The sequence below is a fragment of the Nanorana parkeri genome, unplaced genomic scaffold (genome assembly GCF_000935625.1).
Source record: "Nanorana parkeri isolate BGI_ZX_2015 unplaced genomic scaffold, ASM93562v1 scaffold879, whole genome shotgun sequence".
NCBI lineage: Eukaryota > Metazoa > Chordata > Amphibia > Anura > Dicroglossidae > Nanorana > Nanorana parkeri.
Genome location: NW_017307147.1, coordinates 107,509 through 128,369, shown reverse-complemented (window position 1 = coordinate 128,369; position 20,861 = coordinate 107,509). Strand labels below are relative to the sequence as shown.

The 20,861-nt window shown below is 46.4% G+C and overlaps 1 protein-coding gene across 1 annotated transcript in view; it reads right to left on the bottom strand.

The window, feature by feature from the left end:
* TENM4 (teneurin transmembrane protein 4) overlaps positions 1-20,861 on the bottom strand; it is a 237,822-nt gene that overhangs the window by 213,195 nt on the left and 3,766 nt on the right. The window contains exon 2 of the mRNA XM_018565717.1: positions 5,594-5,840. Within this exon, the coding sequence (XP_018421219.1) occupies positions 5,594-5,840 (247 nt within the window). The remainder of the gene's footprint in view (positions 1-5,593; positions 5,841-20,861) is intronic.

The following is a 20,861-nucleotide window of genomic DNA, read 5'->3' as shown; positions in this document are numbered from 1 at the left end:
GTATGTGATCGAACCGATGCAAGTCATCACTGAGGACTAAAAAGTTTGGATATGTGAACATGGCCAGAAAAGATGAGAAATGTCCAGGAGAGAGCCAGGTCTTCTTATCAAACATCAGAACCTGACCTCACAAATGCTCCTTTGGCTCCTACAGAATAACACCAAATTCTTGTAGAAAGCCTTCCCAGAAGAGTGGGGGTTGTTATAGCCAGAAAGTAGGAGCCAACTCCTTATTAATGCCCGTGGTTTTGGAATAGGATGTTCAACAAATTCAATAAATGTGATGGTCAGAGGTCTACAAACCTTTGCCCATATAGTGTATCTGTGTTTGTAGAGGCCATGAGTGTCTAAGAAAAGAGGTCTTCTAAAGCCTAGCTCTGGTCAGCAAATATAGCAGGCACCATGGTGGAGTTGTCACTCCATGCCTATATAACTATCAGTGTACCGGGATCTGTCAAATAGGATTCTCTTGATCAAGACACCTTTAAATGTGAAGTATGAAAATCTGATATCCATGCAGTATCTTCAGATTGTCCAACTGCATGACCGCTTTTGCATCCCTTGAGCTGGTGCTGGGAGTGTTATCAAGGATGTGAGGTTCATTCTCTTCTCCATAATATAAACAGGAAGACTCATGTCTGGGAGAGAGCCAGGTTTTCTTATCCAACATCAGTACCTGACCTCACAAATGCTCCTTTGGCTCCTACAGACACACACCAAATTCTTGTAGAAAGCCTTCCCAGAAGAGTGGGGGCTGTTATAGCCAGAAAGTAGGCACCAACTCCTTATAAAGGCCTGTGGTTTTGGAATAGGATGGTCAACAAACTCAATAAATGTGATGGTCAGATGTCTACAAACTTTTGCCCATATAGTGTATGTGTTTGTAGAGGCCATGAGTGTTTAAGAAAAGAGGTCTTCTGAAGCCTAGCTCTGGTCAGCATATATAGCAGACACCATGGTGGAGTTATCACTCCATGCTCATAATCTAAACAGGAAGACTCATGTGACCCAAGCATTGCGGTTTGGGACCCGGGTGGTCCCTGTAGACACTGCACGATGGTTGGATTTCGTTTGCATATCTGGCCGTTCTTAGAGCTCTACGTCCAGCATTACACGTACAGCTAGATGCTATCACAGCAACGGATGTATACATTTCAATTACCTCCGCAGCAACGCGGGGCCTGAAAAATAACGCACGGTTTCCCCCTCCACCGGCAAGAAAGGTTAAAGGTCAAACTGTGAGCAAACACAACACAGCAATTTCTCTCCAGAAAGCCATCGGTCATATCGGACTGAATAATGATCTCTAGTTCTGACCTGCGGTCATTAGCCGAGTAATATGAATGCTCGGCATAATTGCCTAATTAGAGAAAATGAGCCCGGTCACTTTTTTTGATTAATGTGTTATATTAAATGTCAGCTTTAGTTAGTGGTCACCGAGCGGCTGTGCGTGTAATCCGCTGTGTGATTTGCCTGTTAATTCATACATTGTGAAGGAGAAGTTGAAGACCCGAGGAGAGGTCACATGAAATCCGTTGGGAGATCAAGGTTGTTCCCTCTCCCCATCATCTACACCTGCACAGTCTCTATTTGCTGGAATGCACAGAACACCTACAGTCGGTACTGGCAATGAATATGGGAAGATATAGCTGTAGTGCACCTGGATATCTCATTTGTTTGTTGAAAATCTGGGAACCAGTTTTGCATATCAGTTCGTAATTCAGAAGAAGTCCCAAACACACAAACTGGAGCTCATTGGTGTCACGCAGTTCTGACACCATGACACTTCTGTAGTGTTTTTCACAACTGCCATCATGTTCAAGCCCATCTTGGAAGTCGGAGTCTGATTTATGAAATGGTAATTAGAGAAAGGTCTTCCCCTTCTACCTCGCAAGAGAGGTTCTCTCTGGACTCTGCTGCAGTTCCTTTAACCCAGTCCTGCCCATTATATGCAGATTAAAGTGACCCAGTCACCCTGTAAAGTAGATCATCTATACTTATGGGAAGATCATGTCTTGAAATGACATGGCTTCATCGCTCCAAGGCCACTGCAGGCAATCAAGCCTCCCAGTGAGTCATGGGCATGGAGTGATAACTCCACCATGGTGCCTGCTATATATGCTGACCAGAGCTAGGCTTCAGAAGACCTTTTTTCCTAGCCTGCAGCCCTGGCCACACGCTGTGGTTTCTTTTGCCGGCTCCTATGTCCTGTATTGATGTATGAGACATCAGGAAGAACCAAATCATGTGGTAGGGAAGCTAGAATTCAATTACCAAAAAGTGTGAAATAGCTGCAGTGCCCAAGAAGCAGTGACGTGGTGGTGATTGAAGATATGGGCCACCGGAAAGGTTAGCATTGATGATCTTTACTGCTCTTAACTTGAGTGACCCTCAAGAGTCTAAACCTAAGGGTGGTGTACATAACTTTCTGCATACATCACAGCACCCTGCCTAATACTCTTCTCAAAAGCCCCCAGCCTGACAAAAGCAGTGGGCTGGCTCTTGGGAGTAGTAATGCAAATATCAAAATGCCTTGATGGGTTGGTGCCAGTCTGCAGGAGTGAGGGGGTTGCTAGGCAGGCCGTATCTACATGGGTACCACCCAAGTTAATACCCACATTAGATACCGAGCCTACATGTTTGAAAAAACTGAAATCCAATGAATGAAAGGGGTGGGCCAGGGATAGACAGGGTGGAGAGGACAACACCCAGCCAGGAAATTAGGTGGGCCCTATCTGACTCGCTGCAGCTTCTAAGGCACAGGTGTGGGGGGGGGGGATATTTTCCTAGGCAAGCTGTATCTACATGCAGACCGCACCAGGGTAACTTCCACATTAGATGCTAAGCCTACATGATTGAAAGAACTGAAATCCAATGAACGAAAGGGGTTGGCCAGAGACAGTCAGGGTGGGGAGGTCATCCTCCAGCAAAGAAATGAGCAAAGAAATGAGGCGGCCCTATCTGACTTACTGCAGAAGCTCACAGTGTGCAGAAAAATTAGAGGAAGCCATTTCAGTCCAGGAGAGGAGCCGGTACAACTATGCAAGACTGAGGGGGAAGGCCGGAGTTCTGCTTTAAACTTCTACTGCAAAGACAGAACTCCTCCACAACAAGTCTTTTTGCATTCCAATGGAGGCATTTCAAATCACTAAGAGGTGAAGAAATCTATCAGACAAAGGAAGTAAAAAAAAAAAAAAAGATAAAAGGTTACAATAGTGAAAAACAGATCTTCTTCATGCTGCATTTATTCCAGAAAATTTACCAAGAGGTGGAATTACATTTGAGGCGACCAGCGACCCATAAAACCATGACCTCCCCTGCCAGCACTTAGTGACTGGAATTTCCTCGACTCTCAGGCTAGGTGATAGCTCCCAGAATTCTCCCTGCCGACTTCAAAGGGAACTTTAAATAACTGAAATAACCGCTGGATGAAAGTGATGGAAGCTCCATGACAGGCATGTCAAGCTGGGGTCTCAGGAGCCCACTCCTCGCTAATTTCACCGAGACGACTTCTCTTTATTCATCTTCCGTAGACCTCGTCCCTGCTCAGCTTGCCAGAGCTATTCCTATGGCACCTCAATTAACCCGCTGCTGGTAGCCTTCAGCCCCAGGGCTGAAAGTTAAAACTAAAAGGCTCACCCCCGTATGACCCACAACATCAACATTACATTTCAAGCTGATATCCAGGAGAAGTTAAAATAAATATTGTTTTAATACAAGAGTCATGTGTATTCTTCTTGAATCTTGGTGAGCTTTGTGTATTTGTTCTAGACCTGTGCAGTAATCCAGTGTGAGACTTGGAGCTTCCTGTAATAAAGACCGCTCACTGCTGCTTTCTCTCCTTGTGCAGGGTGACTGGTCTTGTCTCCGCCCCCTCCTGTAATAAAGACCGCTCACTGCTGCTTTCTCTCCTTGTGCAGGGTGACTGGTCTTGTCTCCGCCCCTCCTGTAATAAAGACCGGCCACTGCTGCTCTCTCTCCTTGCGCAGGGTGACTGGTCTTGTCTCCGCCGCTTTCCTGTAATAAAGAACAGTCACTACTGCTCTCTCTCCTTGTGCAGGGTGACTGGTCTCGTCTTCGCCCCATCCTGCAATAAAGACCAATCACTACTGCTGTCTTTCCTTGTGCAGGGTGACTGGTCTCATCTCCGCCCCTTCCTGTAATTTCCTGTGGTGGGTGGGGCCTGATTGGCCTATCCCACAGCTCTGCTCTCTGCACAGGCTATCTACAGCACAGTGATGTCAAAGCTACTTTTACAGGCAATATCTGCCATTTTAAAAGTACTTGGTGCACACAAGGTGGATTTATATCCTGTGTGGCTATTAAAGAATATATTAGAATATAAATTAGGGACACGCTGATACTAGTATCAGTATCGGTGCAGATACCGAGTATTTGGGTGTGTACTCGTACTCACCCAAATACTCCAAGAGTGGAGCTTCCGGTCAGAGGGAGATCTCTCTCTCTGACCGCAAGTGCCGAGGGAGCATGAAGCCTGCTTCCTTTCCAATTAGGAAGTCGGGCAGTGTGTTATAACCCGCCTCCCGGCTTCCTGATTGGTCAGGAAGCCAGGCTGCCTAGGAACTAGTGCAGCCGGCTTCCTAGCCAATCATGGAGGCGGGTCAAAACGTGCCACCCGACTTCCTGATTGGTTAGGAAGTCAGCTGCACTTGTTGGTAAGTAGCCTGGCTTCCTAACCAATCAGGAAGCTGGGCGACCCGTCATGACTTGCATGTGACGCCGGTGTTCTTTCGCTAGAACACCGGCTTCACAGGCAATCAGGAAACTGGGCGACCCGTCATGATCCACCTTCCGACTTCCTGATAATCTGGGCACACAGCACCGGTATTCGTGTGTCGGCGAGTACCATAAAAAAAGTATCGGTACTCTTACTCGATACCAAAAAAACGTTATCGGTGCATCCGTAATTTGAATGAAAGTGTTTGTGCCCGGAGTTCAACTTTAAGCTCGAACACTGAACCCTTAAACATAACTCAACCCAAAAGATAATGTCTATCTGAAGACTATTTTGTTCAGGGAAGGGTTAGAACCTCTGCCATTGTCCCCACTGGAGAGAGTCACCCCTCTATGTTTCCTGATGACCATTCTAACTGGATGGGGAAAGGGGGGGAGTTAAAGCAAACCTATTTCTTTGCCTTGCATGGCCAAAGCAAAGGTTTGCTTTAAATTTTCAGCTTAGAGCTTAGTCTTTTTTTTCCCCACCTGGAATGAAAAGATGAGGGTAGGAGGAGATACAGTGACGCACATCTTTTGCGTTAGACATTTAGGGCTAGAAGATGTTTCTCCTTTCCATCTCAGAAAACCGGCACATAACTATTACCCGCTTTAGGAAACATTGCACATAGCCGATAGCTTCAGATTATCTGCGTATAAGCAGTTTTGACCAACTTTTGAAACATCTCAAAATCTATTAACTTGTTCACAAGCTGCAAACAAAACAAACAATTGCACATCACCAATCGTTCAACATTCTGTAGCAGTTACAAGTAGGCTTAGCTTTTTCCTTTCTCTGGCCAGTCAGAACAACCCTCAAAGAACCGGTCAACTCTATGGGGCAGCCAAAGAGCCATACCTGGTCTCCAGGGGGATGTTGCTATTGAGGAGCCAGTTGTCCTGGGCATGGACAGGATCCTGGGCACTCCCCGGTGGCTCTCCTGAGAGTGAGTGGTCCGTGGGGGCGGGGCTGGGGTTACTCCGAGGCGTGAAGTTGCCCCTGTTTAGGGAGTTGATCGAAGCTGCATGATGGGGGTTCGGCGGGTGAGACAGCGGCGGAGGCGGCGTCCTCAGTCTCAAATGATTCTGCAGACCCAACGGCTGATCTGGAAGAAAGAAGATGCAAATTAAGCTAGGATTACTCATCATCGCACTTCAAAGTCCCTCAAAACACAAAAGGGAACACCATTGCATTTTTTTTTTTTTATCAGGTACAGACTTTGAGTTTTAACAGTAAAGATTACGTAAAGGTTTTTTTTGAGGAGACCTTCATATTGAAACATGTTCCATCTTTTACAGACCGTATCCCACATTCACATTTACAGCCAATGCCAATATAAACACTATAACTATGACTATAATGACATATATGTTGGGCTGGTGATTTATCTAGGTACCATATCCCTATGAGACAATGAACATATAATGACAACCTTTCTATTCTATATAATAATGCCAAATTCATATATGAATATCATAGACCAACCTTTCTCAACCTTTTTACTACAGAAAACCCCTTAAAATAGGTTTCAGGTCTCTGGGAACCCCTGCTAAAAAAATGATTGGGGATTAGTGGGAAAAATGACCCTTACGTTGGTGGCCACTGGGAAGAATGTTCTCCTTATCGAACTTAATAATCGGCTAACTAATCGATTTTGAAAATAATCGTTAGCTGCAGCTCTACAGTGGTGGTCAGAATGCCACTCTTACAGGCGGATAAACATGATTATTAATGCTATGCTTCCGGCTCTGCCAATTGGGATTGGTCCCAGAACTATGCAGGCACCATCAGATGGGAGTCCAATCAGCCATAGTTCAAGGAACCTCTAGCATCTTCTGGAGGAACCCTAGGTTGCTACGGAACCCTGGTTGAGAATGGCTGTCCAAAGACTATGCAGGCACCATCAGATGTGAGGCCAATAAACAATTGCTCATGGAACCCCTACTGGAGGAACCCTGGGTTTCCACAGAACCCTGTATGAGATTAGCTGCCCAAAGACTATCCAGGCACCATCAGATAGGAGGCCAATCAGCCACAGATCAAGGAACCTCTAGCAGCTTCTGGAGGAACAGCTGCCCATAGACCATAAAAATAAATGTTATTGCTAATCAATTTTAAAATCACAAAAAAGGTCAAAACACAGGTGTATGTAACAGATGTTTCAATATGTCAACATCATACCGCCATATACAAACTCAAACACCTATTGCTCAGCAAATTAAATATGTTTACAATTATACACATCAGTAGTTATTTCTATTCACTTAAAGCCGATTACTGCAGTGTGTTCAGATTAACTCTCAACATGTTTCCCAAATCATAGATCTGCTTCATCAAGACACAGGAGATGTATATTTGTCAAAAGAACCTTCCACTCAGTCATGCAGTGAACCACGGACTCCCTCCCACCAAAGAGAAGACCATATGGGATATAAAATAGGTCTTCAAACACCAAATATTATATAGGGCTTCAACTCATCTGCCAGTCTTGTATGATAGTTGCCAGAATCTTCCTATGTCAGGTTGATAAGGAGGACAGAGTCATATATCATCTTTAAAACCCAGATTAAGTGTATATTACAAGATGCCGGTTGTAATGTCCATAAAAGAAGCAATATCTCAGCTGCTCAATCGTTCCAGGAATCACCCACCAAGAAGCAGACAGTATCAGCCACAAAGACAGTGTATTGTTCTCGGCCCTTTTCTACCCCACGGACACTGTGGCGCAACAACAACGCATGATGGAGGTTCACATGCACGTTTTTTTCTATCTCTATCCATCTTTCTACCATCCATCCAGCTATACATCTATTGCTCCAGCTATCCATCTGTACAATCACTCAGCCATCTATCCACCGATCTAGCTTCCATCCAGTCCCCCAGTCATCCACCATCAGACATCCATCCAGTCAGTCAGCCAGCTATAAAACATCCATCTATGAATCATCCATCCATTTATCAAGCTATGCATCTATCCCCCCAGGTATCCATTCATACATTAAATCAGTCATCCATCCATCTATGCATCTGTCCCTCCAACTATATAGTCAGTCAGCCATCCATCTATCCACCCATCCAGTTCCCCAGTCATCCACTCTCCATTTATTCATCCACCATCCAGCTATGCATTTATCCCTCCAGATAGCCATCAATCCAGCGAGTCAGTCAGCCAGCCAGCCATACACCATCCATCCATTCATTTATCCATCTATTACTTTTCCATCCAGTCACCCACCATCCAGCTATTCATCCACCTATCTACCATCCATCCAGCTATGCATCTATCCCTCCAGTCAGTCCACCAGACATGCACCATTCATCCATCCACCTAGTCACTCACCATCCATCCATCTATGCACCTATCCCTCCAGCTATCCATCCATCCAGTCAGTCAACCAGACATGCACCATTCATCCACCTATGCATCTATCTCTCCAGCTATCCAGTCAGTCAGCCATTCATCCAGTTCCCCAGTCATCCACCATCCATCTATTCATTCATCCATCCATCTACCATCCTCCACCTATCTACCATCCATCCAGCTATGCATCTATCCCTCCAGCTATTCATCCATCTATCTACCATCCATCCAGCTATGCATCTATCCCCCCCAGTTATTCATCCACCTATCTACCATCCATCCAGCTATGCACCTATCCCCCCAGCTATTCATCCACCTATCTACCATCCATCCAGCTATGCATCTATCTCTCCAGCTATCCAGTCAGTCAGCTATTCATCCAGTTCCCCAGTCATCCACCATCCATCTATTCATTCATCCATCCAGACATCCATCCACCCATCTATCTACCATCCATCTAGTCATCTACCATCCATCCAGCTATGCATCTATCCCTCCAGCTATCCATCCATCCAGTCAGTCAGCCATCCATACATCTACCATACATCCAGCTAACCATTCCATCTATTTAGCCATCCAGTGATCTTTGCTCTTAAGGACATTTCCCTGTGCTACCTTGTCTGCAATGCAACATGAAGTAAAATGAAATCATTTGAAAGTGAGGGGAAATGCCCGCCCAATCAGAATAGGTGCTCCCCACAGAAAGATATCCCCTCACCTCCTGATCACATGACAACTATAAAATGTTAGACTTCCCATCACTTTTTGGCACATCAGTGCTGCAGACAAAACCGCAATAAAAAACTGTCGGGGTTTGTAAATCACACTCTACAAAAACATAAAAATTAAAAATTGACAATATTCTCACTTCCTGAAACGCAGACGGCTGCTAGTATACAAATTAGATAATTTCCTCAACCAGAATACGTGCCGTCACTGTCTGCTCTGCTTTAGGATCCAGAGGATTCATTAGGTCTGTGTTGCTGAGGAGCAAGAGTTCCCTTCTTTTTTTTAAAACTAACTTCCTGGAAAAGCAAATATCTAACTTCAAGAGTCATGTGTGTTCCTCTTGAATCTCGGTGGGCTTTGTGTATTTGTTCCAGATCTGTGCAGTAATCCCGTGTGAGACTTGGAGCTTCCTGTAATAAAGACCGGTCACTGCTGTTCTCTCTCCTTGTGCAGGGTGACAGGTCTTGTCTCCGCCCCTCCGGTAATAAAGACCGGTCACTGCTTCTCTTTCTCCTTGTGCAGGGTGACTGGTCTGGTCTCCACCCCCTCCTGTAATAAAGACCGGTCACTGCTGCTCTCTCTTGTGCATAGTGACTGGTCTTGTCTCCGCCCCCTCCTGTAATAAAGACCAGTCACTGCTGCTTTCTCTCCTTGGGCCGGGTGACCTGTCTCGTCTCCACCTCTCCTGTAGAAGGTGGATCCTGCTGGGCCCCTCCCACAGCTCTGCTCTCTGCACAGTCTATGTGCAACCCAGTGATGGTGTCACTGCTACTTTTACAAGGTATGTAAAAGGTATTTGGTGCACACAAAGTGGACTTGTATCCTTTGTGGCTATTAGATAAAGTTCAATGAAAGTTTTTCTGCCCGGAGCTTAGCTTTAAATTTCTTTCTGGAGGGAAAATAACATCACGCAGGTCAGTAGGGACAAATTCGCACCAATGAAAGCATTTTTGGCATGTCCAATCGCATTGCAGTGTGTCCTTATTTATTTACAATGGGCTCTCAACCCGTGGCCAGCACATGTACACGTCTCCTTTTTTGGGGGCTTCTCATACATTTCCATTGGTTACTACAGAATAGGTGCTCTTTGCTTTGTTTGTTGTACTTTTTATTGAGTTGCGATGCATTATTTATTGTTTTGCTTAGAGAACAGACTTTTTCCTTTAACTGCACTTGTGTCATGTGATCAAATGCAAATCCTTCTTATTGGGGTCCCTGTGTACCAGTTGGCGCTCCTTCCAGGGTCGGATTTCCCACAAGGCCAACCAAGGCCCGGCCTTGGGGCAGCAGGGAGTAGAGGGGCAGCAGGGGTGTGGAGTTCCTATCTCCCGATGCCTGAGACATGCAGTTCCTGGCGCCGGTGGGTAGTTGTTTTCTACATCTAGCCCTGCTTTGGGCAAGCAGAGCTAAATCTTTGGGGCAGCAAAGAGAGTAAATCCGGCTCTGGCTCCTTCTACATAGAGGGAACTGAACACCGGAGGTCTCTGCAATGTAAAAATAAACAGGACGCCAGATCTGAGCTCTCCCCCTTAGTAGCTGTAGAACGGTTGTGGTTTTTTTCATGCAGCCCGATTCCAAATTATTATGCTCGGAGCGTCTGAATCCCATCAAGCCGCACCTGTCATTTTATCTCCGTATTTGCATAGCGCCGCCGCTTCTTTACTTTGTACCGGCAGAATATTTGTACACCTACTGTCAGTGTGATGTGTTGTGTGTGATTTTACTGTTCTGTCCCTTCTTGGCTGCTTTCTGACCTTTTATTTAAATTATTTTTTTTGCAAATCCTCCCCGAGGCCAAAGCAGCTTGCCGCTTTTTACGGCTGCCTAGGGACTACAAGCCCCAGCGTGGCGCATGTTCAAAGAGAACCTGTTGTGCATTCGTGTTATAAAAGCGCCATTTTGGGTCTTGCTCATCAAAGCATTTCATAACGAGCTGTGATCATCTGCAGCTGTTAAAAAACAAGATTTCGCTGCCATGTTACAGACTGCTGGAAGTGGATTGGTAGACACGGGGAAGGAGGGGGGTGTGTGGGGCACAGACAGTTCTATTTCAGATACATTGATACAGAAGCCTGTAATGTTTACTCGACCACCACCATCCCCACGCAACGGGCACCAGTTGGTGTGAACAGCCGTAAAATGCCATTTTTGATCTTCAGGCAAGTGACTTTGACTGGGGTGAGATGATGTCATCGGCCTGCTGCAGGTAAGAAGAAGCGTTTTCTCAGTTTCCTCCTTGTGATCACAGATCACTGAGATGACAGACGGGGACTATAACCCTCTTTTCAAAAACTAAAGTAGAACTGAAGCCAGTTTTTTTTTTCCCTTTAAAAGGGTAATTCCACTTTCCCAGGTAGATTTAGGAAAATGGAATCACCCCGACCAATCTACCCCCTTCTCCCCCTCCTGCTACTCTTTACTGTCAGCGAATGCTCCTTCCCCTCTGCGGCTGCTGGTTGGAAAATTGAATTCCCCCCACCAATCTCCCCCCCCTCCCCCCCCCGCTGCTCTTTACTGTCAACGAAGGCTCCTTCCCCTCTGCGGCTGCTGGTTGGAAAATTGAATTCCCCCCACCAATCTCCCCCCCCTCCCCCCCCCGCTGCTCTTTACTGTCAACGAAGGCTCCTTCCCCTCTGCGGCTGCTGGTTGGAAAATTGAATTCCCCCCACCAATCTCCCCCCCCTCCCCCCCCCGCTGCTCTTTACTGTCAACGAAGGCTCCTTCCCCTCTGCGGCTGCTGGTTGGAAAATTGAATTCCCCCCACCAATCTCCCCCCCCTCCCCCCCCCGCTGCTCTTTACTGTCAACGAAGGCTCCTTCCCCTCTGCGGCTGCTGGTTGGAAAATTGAATTCCCCCCACCAATCTCCCCCCCCTCCCCCCCCCGCTGCTCTTTACTGTCAACGAAGGCTCCTTCCCCTCTGCGGCTGCTGGTTGGAAAATTGAATTCCCCCCACCAATCTCCCCCCCCTCCCCCCCCCGCTGCTCTTTACTGTCAACGAAGGCTCCTTCCCCTCTGCGGCTGCTGGTTGGAAAATTGAATTCCCCCCACCAATCTCCCCCCCCTCCCCCCCCCGCTGCTCTTTACTGTCAACGAATGCTCCTTCCCCTCTGCGGCTGCTGGTTGCAAAATAGAATTACCCTTTAAGTGTTCGACTCAAACATTACATAGCATGCAATTTTGTAAAACATTTACTGCAAGCTCCATTTTAAAGAGTATAGCCGAACATCTGTCTTCTTCTCTGCTGGGGAGATTTGTCCCTCTGTTGGTCCTGGTTACCATTGTCACCAAGGCAGGAAGTGATGGGAAATCCCACATTTTACAATGGTCACCAGAACAAGAGGTGAGGGGAATCTTCCAAGAAGGGCCAGTTGTGCTGCTGACAATTGTCTAAGAAGGGAATTCCCCTACAAAGTGAGAGGAAATCCCCGGTGGTCAGAATGGAATTCCATTTTGTAGACATTTACTCTCATTTCTGATTACATCTCTGGAACAGGAAGTGACGGGCAGTCTCCTCACCCAGACCCCCTCCCCTTTTTTTGTGGTCCGCGTCCAGTTGAGGAGATTCACCATCACTTCCTGTCCCGGGAATGCAACTGGAAGCGAGAGGGGAAAACCCTTTCCTACTTCCTCCACAACAATAGTATTGGCTACATATTCCCCTTAACCCTTGGGACAGCCTGGCAAAGTGCTGCTATAAGAAAAGGCCGTGTTCCTTTCCCAAATTAACTTAATTTCCAATTTGGCCCGGAGTCCGCCTTTAATTCTTTTTATTTCCACGGGTCGTAAACTTGATTAATGTAACCCCGCCATGCTAAAATGGTGTAACACAATATGACAATTATACAAGTATACAGATTGTACATTACTCAACAGCCAGGGCCAGAGATTGATTGGGACTCCTGTAAATGACGCCAACAAATTCTAGGCATTTAATGAGGATCCCGCTGAGCGCCATCATCATCACCATTAATGGCGCAGCAACAGCTGTCACCCGTAATATATGAACCTTCATAATCGTATAGAAGAGGGGGGGAAAACATTTTAAAGTACTAAAGAGGTTTAATGCATCAAATATTGTCACACTTTACTGTATTGGTAAGAGAGAGGACGGAGGGACTTGTATCAGAAAGTTTGGGCGCATATAAAACAAAGCTAACTTTATTGAAGCCTTTCAAAATGGCAGCACGGTGCTCGGTCATAGCGCTCGGCCCTCATGACCATATGGACGGGCCAAAAAAAAAATCCAATGTCTTAATGACACAATGAATGGTCATATGATTCCCAGTACTAATGGCAGATCACTAGATATCTTGGCACGGCGGAAGCCATGTTTGACAGTGGAGTCTAGTATTGTGTAACCTCTACCCCATGGGGTCCTCTGGCCAGACCAATGATGGTCAAGCGCTCCTTCTCCTCCAAGGAGCTGCCCTGCATTGCAAGGGTTAAAGGCCCATTTAGGTCTAGGGGGTACCTGGAAAAAGGACATCTACTTACCTGATCCCAGCCTTTGCAGTCTCCCGTCAGGCTACAAGATCAGCATACGTAGCTTCTTCCCCCCCTACGCTCCGGCTATTGGTGGCCCACTGAGGTCATCAAGTACAATGAGGGTCCATAACCGTATAGTATAAATGAGGACGCCGGGGACAGTCAACAACCCGGAGCATAAGGAAGACGAGGTGAGCGCCGACTGCTGGGGGAGTGTGGATCAGGTAAATTTTACTTTCTAGACCTAAAAACAAGCATTTCTTACACCACGTCCAGTCACTATACAAATCCTGCCACCTTCACCTTCGTAACATCTCCAAAATACACCCCTTCCTCACCAATGAAACCTCAAAACTACTCATCTACTCCCTTGTTACCTCTCGTCTTAACTATTGCAACCCCATCCTCATTGGCTTACCTCTACACAGGCTCCTCCCCCTTCAGTCTATCATGAATGCAGCTGCTAGACTCATTCACCTAACTAACCGCTCAGTGTCTGCAACCCCCCTCTGCCAATCCCTACACTGCATTCCACTCGCCCAAAGGATAAAATTCAAAATATTAACAAGCACTTACAAAGCCATCCACTACTCTGCCCCCGGTTATATTTTAAACCTTGTCTCAAAGTATCACCCTAACCGACCCCCCGCTCTTCCAAAGACCTCCTCCCATGCTCGCCTCCAGAACTTCTCTAGAGTCTCTCACATCTTTTGGAACTCTTTCCCCAACCTGTCCCTTCATCTCCCACTCTGACTACCTTTAGGCCATCCCTAAAGACTCCTCTCTTCAGGGAAGCCTATCCCACCTCAACCTAACCACTCAACCATCACGTTCTCAAACAATTCGTCCCCACGCAGCTACCTCCTCATGTATCACTTCCCCCTCCCTTTTAGATTGTAAGCCCTCAGGGGCAGGGCCCTCCTTACCATCGTATCTTGAATTGTATTGTGATTGTATTGTAAAGCGCTGTGCAAACTGTTGGCGCTATATAAATCCTGTATAATAATAATAATTTAACCCTTGCAGTTTGGTGGCAGCCCAACTGCAAAGGGAGTTTTGGATGTTCCCCAGAGATAGGCTTTTTTGACGGGTGAATACAGTGCAGTAATCCCCTGAGCCCAGGTTGATGAGGGCAGATCCGTGACAGCCCAGGCTCAGAAGGATTGGGATGACGTTGGTCTAGTCTAGTGGCGCTAGTGGACATCTAGTGGCATATACTTCAGCAAGATCTCTTTTAATTTATTGGGCTATTTTTTTGGCTGCAGTCCTTTTTGAATCTGTCATGGGGTCCCAGAAAGCCAAGTGACCATTGTAGACACCTTCCATTGCCACATAGCAGTGGTCCCTTCTCACCACCCAGATCCAGATCCACCCAGATCTAGCGCTGTAAGCCACAAACGTCTGGATATGGGGCAAATGTGCACACCGTCGCCCGTTCCACAATGCAAGGCTCTGTGCCTGAGCGACCCATCACATGGGAGTGGCGGAGTAATGCCGGATACCATTCTTCATGATTCCGCGCACCCCGGGAACACCAGCCCCTAGGAAGCTCCATGAGTCCCCCTCTGAGACGGAAAGGATTAACAGATAGACATATGTTCCTATATGTTCTACTTGACAGAACTAATTATGAGGCCGCGAAACGCGGCGTGGGTAGACTGCTCACATGTCGTACTGTTCCAGTATTTGTGATCATAATTGTCTAAACAGAAGTTGTTTTATTGTATCCATTTTCCACTTCACAGTCATTATCACTCATCTCCTCTCCCGCGAGCCGCTAATATATGAAAAACGCTGTAAATAACAGGAAGAACCTGCAACAAATACGTGTTTATAATAAATCAGATTTTCTTCTTGTTCTCGGAGATCAAGAGAAAAAAAAAATCGCATTTGTTAAATACATCATTCTAGGTCCCAAAGCCCATCTCAGAGGCACCGCAATATTTATAGCTTGAAGAAGAACCCCCAACTCACCCCACCCAAGTACTTTATTCTGCAGCTAGATGTCCTTAGAGTGATGGCCGGCATCATGCAACCCACTGGACCCTTACCTGTGACTAGATGGTGAAAGGAGAAGCAGCACAGTGATGAGCTCATCTCTCTGTCACTCTGCTCCTCATGAGACTGGGTCATCCTGGATCTGCCCCTAGCCTGTGACTGGACAGTAAGGGCTTGTTCACACCAATTGCAGGAGCTGCTGGAACGCACAGCAATCACTCACTAAACCTCCCCCTTCGTTCTGGGACGAGAAGGGGCGTGGCATTGCATTATAGTCAATGGCACAGCAGCCACCCACCCCTCACAGTGCGTTTGGCCGCGTGGCAATACATTGCCTGTGTTCCAGTCCACTGTGAGCATGCAGCATTTTTTTTACGTTCACAGTGGACCAACATGCAGGCAATGAGTTGCCATGCGTCTGATTGCACTGCGGGTGGGGGGCGTGGCTATGGTGCCATTGACCTCCCACCCCAGAACGAAGGGGGAAGTTTAGCGAGTGATTGCTGTGCGTTCCAGCAACTTCCGCTCTGCAACGCACCGCAATTGAATGAGTCCTAAAGGAGAAGCAGCACAGTGATGAGCTCATCTCTCTGTCACTCTGCTCCTCAGACTAGGTCATCCTGGATCCGCCCCCAGCCAGTGACTGGACAGTAAAGGAGAAGCAGCACAGTGATGAGCTCATCTCTCTGTCACTCTGCTTCTCTGCCCCAGGCCATCCTGGAACTGCCCCTAGCCTGTGACTGGACAGCAAGGGCTTGTTCACACCAATTGCGGCGTGTTCCAGAGTGGTAGCTGCTGGAACGCACAGCAATCACTCACTAAACTTCCCCCTTCGTTCTGGGGCGGGAGGGGGCGTGGCGGTGCATTGAAGTTAATGGCATTGCAGCAACCCCTCTGGAACGCACCGCAATTGTTGTGGATGAGCCCTAAAGGAGAAGCAGTACAGTGATGAGCTCAACGCTCTGTCACTCTGCTCCTTTGAGACTGGGTCATCCTGGATCCGCCCCTAGCCTGTGACTGGACAGTGCAACGAGAAGTACCATAGTTGGTTGAACTGTTTGGTTCCTTGTGCCGCTTCTCTCTCTCGCACTCCAGCTCTGTTGTACATGGACTGTCAGGGGCACATTCAGGTACTTACACTGCTTGTATTGAAGCTTCCAAGGAACACAGTGGACCACCTGCACTGATAATGGGCCCATTTACACCTGTACGGGCATTGGCACGCACACATTTTGGAGGCACTGGCGCACACTGAGTTACAGCATCAAATTCATTCCAAATGGGCTCCTAATGCGCCTGAACGCAGAAAATAAAACATACAAAGTACTTCATCAGATTATTGGTATGAAACGCTGCAATAAATTAAATGACATTTCCAGAGGACCATCAAGTTGAAGGTTAAAATCCCATTTCCAGCGAACATTTCTCTTCATGATATAACCTGCCGAGCGACTCTCGTTTTCACCTTGGCCTTCCCCGTGTTGGATCTGGCGGTCACGTTTGCTATATTTCTGAGGCTATCCATGTCCAGAACACCTCCTGGATCATAAACAATGGCAACCTACATTTCCACAGTACAGTCTTCCTTTAAAGCTGAACTCCGGGCAAGAAGGATACAAGTTCACCCTGCGTGTACCAAATGCCCAAATATGACCTCGTAGAAGTAGCAGTGACATCATCCCTGTTCGGTACATAGGCAGTGCAGAGCTTTGGGATGGACCCAGTAGGTGCCATCCACTATAGGATGCCTGCAAAAAATGATGGGAGGGGGTGGAGACAAGACCAGTCACCCTGCACAAGGAGAGAAAGCAGCAGTGGGCGGTCTTTATTACAGGAGGGGGCGGAGACAAGACCAGTCACCCTGCACAAGAGAGAGAGCAACAGTGGGCGGTCTTTATTACAGGAGGGGGCGGAGACAAGATCAGTCACCCTGCACAAGGAGGGAGAGAGGAAGTAGCAGCGACTGGCGTGACCATTATCTGACCACGTTTCATATCACACTTGGATGTAACATGAAACATGGTATAAAGGTGAACGTGTGTAAAAGAAGGACCACAGACAACCTTGGAACCTTAGAGGTAAGGGATCTTTCCTCCAAAAATATAGAGAAATCAGTCTATTCATTTACTAGCAATTATAAAAATAATAACTATAATAACCAATACAAATATTTATGATAATAATAATAAAAAATAATGATTAAAACACAACAATCATAAAAATAATATTAATGATGATGGATAATAATAATAATTACCGCAGCCTACACAAGAAATAAAGAGAATAAATCACAAGTCCATTTAAAATAGGTCACCATAAACCAAACCCTTTGTGATACCCCTCCCCCACCCCCTTTTTGGAAGATGTCTCTGACGGGTCTATATTATGCACTCAGACTGTCTGAACAGACGGAAGGTGGACTTTTCTTTTTTTCTGATGCACAATCGCCGTCCATGTTTTCGGCGCACAGAAAAGCTCGTTCTCGCTCTGTCGCGGTGCGAGCGGCCTGATTTACAGCTCGGACTCCCATGAATCATAAACAAGACACGCTAACTTTTTCCTGATGTGGCAAAGTGCCTCAGCAAAGAAAAATATTGACTTTTTCTCCACAAAATCAATAAGTATTTTTTTTCTTTTTCCGCGGCCGGCCCGTCAACTTTATTCATAGAACATTTTCTTCACCATCAGCATTCTTCATTCTTCAAATGACAGCCTCATTTTTTTTATTTTTTTGCAAACTCACCGAGGAGACCCTTTTCCTGAAGCATGCCATCAATGATGACCCCAGGGTAGCAGTAAGCCCCATTTGTAAAGTGGTTTTAATAGTAGTGCTCTCTAGCAGTCTCATGTAGTGTTTCTCCGGTCTACAACTGTCTCTTGAGGACATGTCCCCAGTCTCCAACAACTCTGATATCATGTTTGCAGTCTCTGACCATCTCATATAGCATGTCCATAGTCTCTGACCATCTCATGTAGCATGTCCCCAGTCTCCAACAACTCAGATATCATGTTTGCAGTCTCTGAACATCTCATATAGCATGTCCCTAGTCTCTGACCATCTCATGTAGCATGTCCATAGTCTCTGACCATCTCATATAACATGTCTATAGTCTCTGACCATCTCATGTAGCATGTCCATAGTCTCTGACCATCTCATGTAGCATGTTCATAGTCTCTGGCCATCTCATGTAGCATGTCCCCAGTGTCCAACAACTCTGATATTATGTTTCCAGTCTCTGATCATCTCTTGTAGAACATCCATCTTCACTGACCATCACTTGTAATATGTCTGCAGTCTCTGACCATCTCTTGCAGCATTTCCTTAGTCTTTGACCATTTCCTGTAGCATGTGAACCGTATGTCTGAAATGCATTCGGGAGCTCTTGAATGCCATTTGGGTCTGGGAGCCATATACATATATTACTAAAGCTGAGGCTCCCAGACCCAAATGACATTCGGGAGCTCTCAAATGCAATTTGGAAATTCAGGTCCTGAATGCCATTCGGGTCTGGGAGCCTCAGCTTTAGTATTATATGTATATACTGTATATGGCTCCCATGTTGCCGTAATGAAAATTCTTATTCAGACCCATTCGGATGCATTAAATCAAAAAAACACATCTGATTGGCCAGAAGAGTCACATGTCCCATTCAGTTTAGTTTTTGAACGAAATTCGGACCGGATATGAAATTCCGAAACGGAAAATTGGACGCATTCGGATTCGGAGATTTGGAAGTCTCCGAATGTCCAAATTGCGGAAAATTTGTACAATTTGAGCATTTGGTGTTCCCACTGGGTTGGTCTGGTGTACGAAAACCATATCTTGGTGAAAAACAAAAAACGGTCTGAGCTGTGCTCTCTGTATACATTTCAAATTTGGGTTTTTAATACTGAGCAAAGCATCTCTGTTGTCTACAGCAAGTCTAAGCAAATGTACATTGAACAACCATCTTGCCGTCAAAGACGAATCGGGTGACACTTTTGTGCAGTTTGAAATAACAAGCACAGTTGTGATATAGTTACTGACCACTAGGACACTGGAGCAATCCAGGTCTTAGATGCATTCATACAACGATGGCATCTAATATCTGTACTTATCCCATACACACTCACCGGCCACTTTATTAGGTACACCTGTTCAATTGCTTGGTAACACAAATTGCTAATCAGCCAATCACATGGCAGCAACTCATTGCATTTAGGCATCTAGACGTGCGGAAGACGACTTGCTGAAGTTTCAAACCGAGCACCAGAATGGGGAAGAAAGGGGATTTAACTACCTCACGGCCGGCCGTTGTAAAAAAACGTCCGGCCGGGAGTTCTCTAGATCTAGACGTCCGCTCAGACACGCCCCCCTCGCCGGGTCGTGAGGGTCTAAACACCTGGTCTTCAAGTGGTTAAGTGACGTTGAACGTGGCATGGTTGTTGGTGCCAGATGGATTGGTCTCAGTATTTTAAAAACTGCTGATCTACTGGGATTTTCACACACAACCATCTCTCAGGTTTACAGAGAATGGTCCAAGAAAGAGAAAATATCAGGTGAGCGGCAGTTGTGTGGATGAACATGCCTTGTTGATGTCAGAGGAGAATGGGCAGACTGGTTCGAGATGATAGAAAGGCAACAGTAACTCAAATAACTGCTTGTTACAACCTAGGTACGCAGAATACCATCTCTGAACGCACAACACGTCCAACCTTGAAGCAGATGGGCTACAGCAGCAGAAGACCACACTGGGTGGCACTTCTGTCAGCTAAGAACAGGAAACTGAGGCTACAGTTTGCAAGGCTGCCCAAAATTCAATAGAAGATTGGAAAAACGTTGCCTGGCCTGATGAGTCTCCATTTCAGCTGAGACATTCAGATGCTCGGGTCAGAATTTGGCTTAAACAACATGAAAGCATGGATCCATCATGCCTTGTATCAACGGTTCAGGCTGGTGGTGGTGGTGGTGTAATGGTGTGGGGGATATATTCTTGGCACGCTTTGGGCCCGTGATGTTTTCAAGTTAATATGGACCAAAATCTCTGAGGAATATTTCCAACACCTTGGAATCTATGCCACGAAGAATGAAGGCAGTTCTGAAGTCAAAAGGGTGTCGAACCCGGGTACTAGCAAGGTGTACCTAAGAAAGTGGCCGTTGAGTGTATATATTTTTTTTTTTTTAAGTCCAGCATGAAGACAATCAATGGTCACCTGAAATACCCGTAGAAAATGGGCTGTTTATATTGGCGCTAATGAAGGATCCTTCCACGCAGCACAAGTCAACGGGAGCCCAGGCTGAAAAGACACAAGCTGTGACTGCTGGTCCATTGCTAATCATTAAAAGAACATCTATAAGGACTTCAGAGTGCAGGTCATCGAGCTTTTGTTCCAGGTCAGAGGAACACAGAGGGTATTCTTCTCCTCCACTGGCAGCAACAACTGGACTTCTTGGAAGATGAATTACTAATAATGGCAGATCCTATAAGGGCAGCACATGTACAATGAGCCCCCCGCTTCATGCCGTGACACTTCTTTAAGAAGAAAGATGGGCCCCCAGAGCTGGACAGACC